Source organism: Enhydra lutris, unplaced genomic scaffold (genome assembly GCF_002288905.1).
Source record: "Enhydra lutris kenyoni isolate GAN:26980312 unplaced genomic scaffold, ASM228890v2 scaffoldscaffold47, whole genome shotgun sequence".
NCBI lineage: Eukaryota > Metazoa > Chordata > Mammalia > Carnivora > Mustelidae > Enhydra > Enhydra lutris.
Window position 1 is genome coordinate 15,761,457 of NW_019154131.1, and position 10,478 is coordinate 15,771,934.

The 10,478-nt window shown below is 39.4% G+C and overlaps 1 protein-coding gene across 2 annotated transcripts in view; it reads right to left on the reverse strand.

Moving 5' to 3' along the window:
* Window positions 1-428: 428 nt before the first annotated feature.
* LOC111156576 (3-hydroxyacyl-CoA dehydratase 4) overlaps window positions 429-10,478 on the reverse strand; it is a 97,439-nt gene continuing 87,389 nt past the window's right edge. For both annotated transcript variants that reach the window (XM_022517562.1, XM_022517563.1), the window contains exons 6-7: window positions 2,514-2,639; window positions 429-1,664 (exon numbers count right to left, since the gene is read on the reverse strand). In XM_022517562.1, coding sequence (XP_022373270.1) covers window positions 1,582-1,664; window positions 2,514-2,639 — 209 coding nt within the window. In that variant the 3' untranslated portion in view covers window positions 429-1,581. The remainder of the gene's footprint in view (window positions 1,665-2,513; window positions 2,640-10,478) is intronic.

Genomic DNA, 10,478 nt, shown 5'->3' on the forward strand with positions numbered 1-10,478 from the left:
GTACACCAAAACTTTCAGTATTTTTTAATTTTGAAAAACAAGCTTTTTTAAAAAGCTTTTTTTTGTTGTTAAAGATTTTTTTTATTTGACAGAGATCACAAGTAGGCAGAGAAGCAGGCAGAGAGAGGAGGAAGCAGACTCCCTGCTGAGTGGAGAGCCCGATGCGGGGCTCCATCCCAGGATCCTGGGATCATGACCTGAGCCAAAGGCAGAGGCTTTAACCCACTGAGCCACCCAGGCGCCCCTACATTTTGTTTATTTAAATATTTATTTGAAAGGGGGATGGGTAGAGGGAGAGAGACTAGTAGACTTCCTACTAAGCAGGGAGCCCAATACGGGGCTCGATCCCAGGACCCTGAGATCAGGACCTGAGCCAAAGACGCTTAACCAACTGAGCTACCCAGGCGCCCCTATTTATTTTTTTTAGAGGGGGGAGAGAGAAAGATGTGGACTCCCTGCCGCGCATGGAGCCCAATGTGCAGCCTGAACGCACATCTATGAAACCACAACCTGAGCCAAAATCAAGAATTGGATGCTTAACTGACTGAACCACCCAGGTATCTCAGGATGTAGCTTTTTAGAAGGATGATTTTAAGTATTTTAAGATCCCAAATAGGATACTAAATTTTCAAAGATATCAGTTATCTTTACCTAGTTACCAATTTTTCTGTAACTATATTTTACTACCTGGTTTTTATGTCATAAAATATTTAGTAACCTTTTTATATAGTTACTGGATAATAAGATTCTAGACTCCTTTCAAGAAAAGTGAATGTATACTGATGATACAGAAGTGATATTAGTCAGTTTTCAAAACTCTGTGACTTATGTGACAGTGATTAGCAACAATAATTCAATAGTAATCTGAAACATCACTAGTTAACTGCCTTATCTCCTTTAAAATAATTTACTCTAGATTTTTACCTTTTGCCTCCCTGTAAGTAACATGGCCTGATTTCAACCCCTGCCCCAGAAAAGGAATATGGATCAAATAAATATTTGTATATTTACCAAAGATCCATTCTATTTTCATCAGTCTCCTCTTTTTAAGGCATCAAACTCCAAATATTAATGAATACTTTCTCAGGGCTTGGAAAATGTAGAATTTTCTCAGCGTGTCTAATGTGTAAGATGGGGGTGAGCCCTGGTGAGGGTGACATCGGTCTATAAAACGTTATTCTAGACAACTGCCACATATTTCACATTGTTGCCCTCCCGTGGAGTTGCTATTTGCAAACTCCGAAGTGAAAAGAAAAAGATGTAAACAGATAAAATCCCGGCTAACAACTTTGGTTTCTCAATTTCATTGAATCCGTTCCAGTGAATCTATTTCTCGTTTGCCTTACAGGAAAAGAATCAATGTAAAGTTACTTGTATAAAATCCACAGCTTTGGTAAAGCAGGTTGCGTGGAACATGCAAGGATAAGAGTGCTGCGATCGGCTTCAAGCTCGAGGAGAAGGTGGTCGTCGCGGAGCCGTGTCCAGTAGCAGGTATTTTTCCAGCAGGCCACTTCCTGTGTTGTTTGTTACAGCTGAGTCCACAAGCCTGTCCTTCCTTCTCTCACATCGGAATGCGGTGCTTCACATTTTCTTTTTCTTAAAGGGAAAGACTCCAAGGATGTCTCTTCTTTCTGAGTAAAGATGACTGTAGGTATAATACATGCCTAACACAGAGAAGGAAGTGGCAAGAGTAAGTAAGGTTGATTAACCATTTCTTTGGAAAGATATATAGTCAGAGTGCTGCTTGGAGTCTAAGGACAAGACACTTGCATGGGAGACTCAAAGAAGGACCATGTAAACAAGAGGCCAGGAAAGGGAAGTAAAGCGAACTCCTCTACGCTCCTATTTTAAGGCAAGGAATTAATGTTTCCCTTTCTGGAGGGTAGCGCTCTCTACCAGCCCTGAAGTTTCACATCTGTCTTCTTCCTGATGCATTGTTCCTATCTGTCTGACGATGACTCTAGACCAACTACCTTGGGGATTTGTGAAGGTCAGAGCTTCAGAAAGTGAGATGTAATCATAGAAGTCCTTTGCCGATTAAATTTTCTTGACTCTTTTAAGTTTTTGTTCCACACATTTTTCTTGGGTTTTTAGCACCTACTCCCACATGCCTGCTGGGAAATGCTAGCACAAAAAACCAAACAAACAGGAAACAAATAGATATAAATGGGAAAACCAGAAATGGCCCAGCCTGCTTAGTTTGACATCTAGGTTTTCTCTGTAGATCCCTGTATCCAGAGTCAAATTTCTAAAATTCCTACACAATACAGGTACTTTACCTGCTTGTAAACCTGTTCTTTATACAGCGAAACAGTGACATACTTGATCTTGTGATACCCTGCGAAAAGCGTTGTAACTTCTAGGTGCTTTACTAACAAGGTCTAATTCACCGTGCTGGGTATCCTCCTCTGTTTCTCCCATGTTCACAGACCTTTCTGTTAAAGTAGATAGCAGCACAAACCAGAAAGCACAGGAAGAATGCAGAAACAAAACAAAACAGAAAAGCCACTTACCTATAAAGAGCATCATGAGATATATTTTCAGCACGTATGGGAAATAGATTGATAAATCAAAGGGCAGCTTTGTGGAGTAAGTGCCAAATGATTCAAAATACGGCAGCGACTGATAGATGGCAAATGCTGTTGAAAGAACAGAGAAGGAATTGTGAAAGTTTCCCCTCATACTGCTACAGGGGTGTGTATATATAAATGTCTACAGAGCTCAAGGATATTTTGAATTTTATAACAATGGTTTTGACAGATGCTGAATCCTTTAGCTAAAGCTAGAGCTGAGTCAACTGGCAAGGCTGTTACGGCAGTGTGACTTGAACTTATATCCATTTTATACTTGGTTGTACCTACAGAGAAATAATTTGTTTCTTAGAATGGTATCCCCCCACTACATATCCCCTTCTCACAAATAGACAAATGAATTTGAAAAATGCTGCACAGAGTTACTTCTTAGAGTTTCAAAACACATTAGTACAGTAGAGATTCTGAAAAGTTCTGCAATAAAGAAACTGGTTTTCCTCTACAGTTTCTCAGTGTAACTGGCCTTGGAAGGGCTCCTTCTCCCTCCTTACCCACTAGGAAAATTTAAAGAATGCTGAGGAACTCTGGGAGAAATGTTAGCCAAAACATTTTGAGGGGGGAGGCTGGTGTCAAAGAAAAAGATACGGAGGTTCAGAGAGTCAGGGGAAGATGGAGGAGGATCCTGAGCTCACCTCATCCCATGGACGCCCCAAGAAAACAGATAGACATGTACATCTATACAACTCTGAAAACAACCTAAAGACAGACCAGACCTTCCACAGCTAGCTGCAGAGAGAATGTCACATGGAAAAGGGTAGGAGGTGTGGAGTTGTGGTTGGTGCCCTGGTCAGACTAACCACAAAAGGGAGGGACACCACAAAAGGGAGGGATACTCACAAGCCTGAAGAAGCCAGGGGATCACACCCCACACCAGAGACACCTGGCATTAGGGATCTGCACTGGGAACAGAAGTTCCTATAACATTTGGCTTTGAAAACCAGTAGGGCTTATCTTTGGGAGCCTTAGAAATCAGCAGGATACAAAGTTAGTAGAAGGAGGGAAATAGAGACTAAGAAAAAAAAGAAAAGACCAGTAAAACCAAGAGCTGGTTCTTTGAAAAGATAAAATTCATGAAACTCTAGCCATGCTCATCAAGAAAAAAGGAGAGGACCAAAATAAAATCAAACAAAGCAGCAGAAATAATAACTGCTCTATATAAATACAAAAGATTATAAGACTTATGAAAATTGATATGCCAACAAATTGGGCAACTTAAAAATATCTGAATAGACTAATACTTAGTAATGAAGTTGAACTGATAATTGAAAAAATCCCAACAAAAGTCCAGGATCAGATGGATTTATAGGTGAATTCTAACAAACATTTAAGTTTATACCTATTCATGGCAATTTATTCCAATAAATGGAAGAGGAAGGGAAGCTTCCAAATATATTCTATAAGGCCAGTGTTACCCTGATATCAAAACCAGGCAAAGACACTACCCCCACCCCCCAAAATACAGGCTATCATCCATAATGATCATAGATGCAAAAATCTTCAACAAATTAGCAAACACTTATTCGATAATCTTTCCCATAATTAAGTGGGATTTATTATGGGGATGCAAGGGTGATTCAATATTTGCAAATCAGTGTGATACACCATGATCAACAAAACAAAAGGATAAAATCCATGATCAGTAAATGAAGAAAAAGCATTTGACAAAATTCAGTATCTACTCATGATAAAAACTCAACCAAGTGGTTTAGAGGAACCATTCCTCAACATAATAAAGGGTATATATAAAAAGCCTAAGCTAACACCATACTCAATGCTAAAAAACTGAGAGCTTTTCTTCTAAGATCAGGAACAAGCCAAGATGCCCACTCCTCCCACTTTATTTAACATAGTTTCTAGAAGTTCTAGCTCCAGCAATCAGATAAGAAAGTAAGAGGCATCCAGATTGGCAAGGAAGAAGTTAAACTTACTGCACATGACATGACACTATATATAAAAAATCCTAAAGATGTCACAAAAAAACAGTACAAATGCAGTAAAGTTGCAGGATACAAAACTAACATCTAGAAATCAGCTGCATTCCTATACACTAATAACAAAGCAGTGGAGAAATTAAGAAAACAACAATCCCATTAACAATTGCACCAAAAATGGGACGCCTAGGTGGCTCAGTGGGTTAAAGCCCCTGCCTTCAGCTCAGGTCATGATCCCAGAGTCCTGGGATCGAGCCCCACATCGGGCTCTCTGCTCAGCAGGGAGCCTGCTTCCTCCTCTCTGCCTACTTGTGATCTCTGTCTGTCAAATAAATAAATATAAATTTAAAAAAAAAATTGCACCAAAAAGAATAAAATACTTAGGAATAAACTTAACCTAGATGGTGAAAGACCTATACTCTGAAAACTCTAAGACACTGATGAAAGAAACTGAAGATGACACAAATGGAAAGATACGCCATGCCCATGAATTGGAAGAACATCACTAAAATGTCCATATTACCCAAAGCAAACTATAGATTCAGTGCAATCCCTATCAAAATACCAAGAGCATTTTCCATAAAATTAGAACAAATAATCCTAAAGTTGGTACAGAATTACAAAAGACCTGGGGGCGCCTGGGTGGCTCAGCTGGTTAAGCATCTGGCTTCAGCTCAGGTCATGATCCCAGGGTCCTGCAGTTGAGCCCCACATTGGGCTTCCTGCTCAGCGAGGAGTCTGCTTCTCCCTCTCCCTCTGCCGCTTCCCCTGCTTGTCCTCTCTGACAAATAAATAAATAAAAATCTTAAAAGAAAAAAAAAGTTAAAAAAAATCACCAAAGACCTCAAATAGCCAAAGCAATCTTGAGAAAGAACACAGCTAGATATAGCACAATTGCACATTCCAAGATATATGACTAAGCATAATCAAAAAGAGTAAACTACTGACACAAAAACAGACATATGAAGGGGCACTTGGGTGGCATAGTCGGTTAAGCATGTGACTCTTGGTTTTGGCTCAAGTCATGATCTCTGGTCATGAGATTAAGCTCCTCTCTGGGTTCTGCACTCAGTGCAGAGTCTGCTTAAGACACTCTCTTCCTCTGTCCCTCCCACTCTAAAATAAATAAATCTTTTAAAAAAAAAGACATATAGGGGTCATCTGGGTGTCTCAGTTGGTTAAGCACACAAATCTTGATCTCCACTTGGTTCTTGATCTCAGGGATGTGAGTTCAAGCCCCACCCTGGGCTCCACAATGGGCATGGAGCCTACTTTAAAAAAAAAAAAAAAGACATATAGATTAATGGAATGGGATAGAGAGCCAAGAAATAAACCCATACCTATATATCTTGTCATAACAAAGAAGGTAAGAATATACAATGAGGGAAAGATAGTCTCTTCAATAAATGATACTGGGAAAACTGAATAGCCACATTCAAAAGAAAAACTAGACTCCTTATGTCATACACAAAAATAAGCTCAATGGGTTAAAGACCTAAACCTGAAACCATAAAATTCCTCGAAGAAAACAGGCACTACACTCTTTAATATTTCCCTTAACAACATATTTATGTTGTTAAGCTCTCCTCAGGAAATGGAAACAGAAGCAATATTAAACTATTGGGACTACACCAAAATAAAATTTTGCACAATGAAGGAAACCAACACAACAAAAAGGCAATCTACTGAGTGGGAGACGATACTTGCAAATTAATTAACTTATAAAGTATTAATATTCAAAATATATAAAGAACTTACACAATACCAAAACCACAATTTAATTGGAAAATGTACAGGAGACATGAGCATACATTTCTCTGAAGAAGGCATAAGATGTTCAACACCACTAATCATCTCAGAAATGCAAATCAAAATCACAATGAGATACCACCTCCCACTTGTCAAACAAGTGTTGGCAAGGATATGGAGAAAAGGAAACCCTCTTGCTTCCACTGTTGGTAGGAATGTAAATGGGTGCAGTCACTGTGGAAAACAGTAAGGAGGTTTAAAAAAAAAAAAAATATATATATATATATATATATATATATCCCATATGATCCAGTAATTCCAAAACAGTATTTACCCAAAGAAAACAAAACCATTAATTCAAGAAGATACATGATTTACAACAGCCAAGATATGGAAGCAACCCAAGTGTCCATCAATAGTTGAATGGATCAGGATGTGGTGTGTACACACACACACACACACACACACACACACACATAAATATATATAATGGAATATTACTTAGCCATAAAAAAGGAGATGTTATCATTTGCAAGAACATGGTGGGACCTAGAGGATATTATGCTAAGTGAAACAAGATACAGAAAGACAAATGCCATATGGTTTCATTTATATATGGAATCTAAAAAACAAAAGAACAAAAAGGAGAAACAGACCCATAAATACAGAGAACTAATGGTTGCTACAGAGGAGGGGGTAGGGGGCTTGGGCAAAAGGGGTGAAAGGGAGTGGGAGATAAAAGCTTCCAATTATGGAATCAGTGAGTCACAAGGCTAAAAGGTACAAGATAGGGAATCTAATCAATAGCATTATAACAGTGTTGTATGGTAAGAGATGGTAGCTGCATTTGTGGTGAGCAAACTGTAACAGAGTTGTTGAAGTGCTATGTTGTACACCTGAAACTAATGTAACATTGTGTGTCACCTATAGTTCAAAAAAAAAAAAAAATCAGTGGGGCTTAAATCCAGGAATGTTAAGAATCAGTAGGCTTAATGCCGGGAGAGCCAGAGGGCAATAGGAAACTGAGTCCCCTCACTTAAGAACCCAACATAATAAGTAACTTGGCGGAGACACTGTGCAGAAGCAGCAGTTTGCAAAGTGCCTGGGGTATATGTCAAGAAAATTTATTGACTAGTCTTGGGTTATGTGCTGGAAAGGCAAGGGTCTTTAAGAGATTTCTCTGGGAACAAAAGTGCTGACAGGTGCTATTTCTCTTCCCCTCTCCCAGCCTAGATGGCTAGTCACTTAGGGGAGCCAGTGCTAACACTATCTTGCTAGCACCATGTGACTGACCTGACCCATCCAACCTGCCCCCTTCAGCAGGCAACCCTCAAAGGGGCTCGTGCCTCCCACACCCTGCAGAAAGCCCTGGCAGGGACAAAGCTACTCCAAAATGACTCCTTCCCTGGGGAGGGAAGAAATAAGCCCCACAAATCAGTGCACCCACAGTTTCAGCAGCCCAGGCTCTTAGCTGGCTGTGTGGGGAATAAGCCCTCTGCTTTGGTGGAACAGAAGATGTGGCAGCGAGGCTAACTGCAGACACCTAGGCTGACTGCTGGTCTTCCCACCGACTAGTCACAGAGGCCTCAAACAGCCCTCTCAACAGTGTAAGGACCAAACCCTGCCCAGTGTGCCTACAGCAGGCAAAGTGGGTCATGGCAGTTGGCTGAACTGAAAGCAACTGTGGTTCAGCCACAACAGTGGGACATGTTTAGCCCACACAGTGCACATTCCCAAAGTGTCTGATTTTGAAGACCAAGAGGAAGTTGTGTTACAGGGCTCCACAGGGCGCCTTCAACATAAGGCCACTACTTTCAAGACCAGGAGACATAGCTAACTCACCTACTATACAAAAACAAACACAGAGTTAGACAAAATGAGGAGAGAGAGGAATATGGCCCAAATGAAAGAACAGAATCACAGTAGAAGAGCTAAATGAAACAACCAATGTGCCTGATAAAGAGTTCCAAGTAATGGTCATAAAGATACTCACTGAATGTGAAAAAAGAGTGGATGATCTCAGTCAGAACTTCAACAAAGGGAAAATACAGAGTTGAAGAAGTCAAAAATGAAATAAATACACTGGAAGGAATCAAGAGCAGATCAGAGGATTCAGAAGAACAGATCAACAATCTGGAAGACAGGGTAATGGAAAGTAATCAAGGTGAACAGCAAAAACAAAAAAAATTAAGAAAAGAGTTCAGTAAAGGGGACTCAACAACATTGTGACGAGTAACAACATTCACATTATAGGGATCCCAGAAGAGAAAGAGAGAGAAGGGAGTAGATAACTTATTTGAAGAAATAACTGAAAACTTCCCTACTCTGGGAAAGAAAAGATCTATCCATCACATTTCAGGAAGCACAAAGAGCTCCTAACAAGATAAATCTAAGGAGGTCCATAGCAAGACACATAATAAATAAAATGGCAAGAGTCAGTGATATAGAGGGAGTTTTCAAAGCAGCAAGAGAAAAAAACCATTAACCACAGGGAAATCCCCTATGGCTATCAGCTGATTTTTTTCAGCAGAAACTTTGCAGGCCAGAAGGGAGTGCCATGATTAGACCAGAGGGCCCTGACAGATATATACAGAACATTCCATTTAAAAAAACAAACAAACCACAAAACCCCAATATGCATTCTTTTAAAATGCACACAGAACATGCTCCAGGATACATCAAATGTGAGGCCATAACACAAGTCTCAAAAATTTTTTTAAGAAGACTGAAGTCCTATCAAGCATTTTTTCAACCATGACAATATGAAACTAGAAATCAATTATAAGAAAAACTCTGGAAAGGATACAAATACATGAAGGCTAAACAACATGCTATTAAACAATGAATGCATCAACAAAGAAATCAAAGAAAATTTAAAAAAATACACGGAGACAAATGAAAATGGAAACATTGCAGTGAGAATCTTTGGGATGTGGCAAAAGCAGTCCTAAGAAGGGAATTTATAGCAATACAGGCCTATCTCAACAAACAATATGACTCTCAAATAATCTAAACTTATACCTCAAGGAGCTGGAAAAAGAACAAAGCCCAAAGCTAGCAGAAAGTAGAAGGAAGGAAATAATAAAGACTATAGTAGAATTAATTGAAAAACTAAAAAAATAAAAACAAAAAAAAAACCCCAGATCAATGAAACCAAGAACTGGTCCTTTGAAATAACCAAAATTGATAATTCTTTAGCCAGACTCATCAGAAAAAAGAGAACTAAAATAAAATTAAAAATGAAGAACTGATAGCAGAGAAATACAAAGGATTATAAGAGAATATGATGAAAAATTATATGCAGACAAATTGGACAACCTAGAAGAAACAGATAATCCTAATATACATCTCCCAAAAGTGATTCAGGGATGCCTGGGTGGCTAAGTCATTAAGCATCTGCCTTCGGCTCCGGTGATCCTGGGGTCCTGGGATCAAGCCCCGCATCAGGCTCCCTGCTCAGCAGGAAGCCTCCCTCTCCCACTCCTCCTGCGTGTGTTCCCTCTCTGTGTCTCTCTCTGTCAAATAAAATCTTAAAAAAAAAAAAAAGTGATTCAGGAAGAAATAGAAAATTTGAACAGACCAGTCACTAGTAAAGAAATTGAATCTGTAATCTAAAACTCCCAACAAACAACAGTCTGGGACCATAAGAGCCTCACAGGTGAATTCTACCAAACATTTAAAGAATTATCCAAAAAACAGAATAGGAAGGGAAACTTCCAAATTCATTCTATAAGGCCATCATTTCCCTGACTTCAAAACCAAAGACACTGTTAAACTAAAACAAAAACAAAACCCTACACCCCAGTATGATAAACATAGTGCAAAAACGCTCAACAAAATATTAGCAAACTGTACACAACAATACATTAAAAAAGATCATTCACCACAAACAAGTGAGATTTATTCCAGTGATGCAAGGGTCATTAAATATTTGCAAATGAGTCAATGTGATATATCACACTGACAAAAGGAAACATAAAACCTATAGGACCATTTCAATAGATGTAGAAAAAGCATTTGAGGGCACCTGGGTGGCTCAGTGGGTTAAGCCGCTGCCTTCGGCTCTGGTCATGATCTCAGGGTCCTGGGATCAAGTCCCACATCGGGCTCTCTGCTCAGCAGGAGCCTGCTTCCCTTCCTCTCTCTGCCTACTTGTGATCTCTGTCTGTCAAATAAATAAATAAAATCTTTAAAAAAAAAAAAAAGC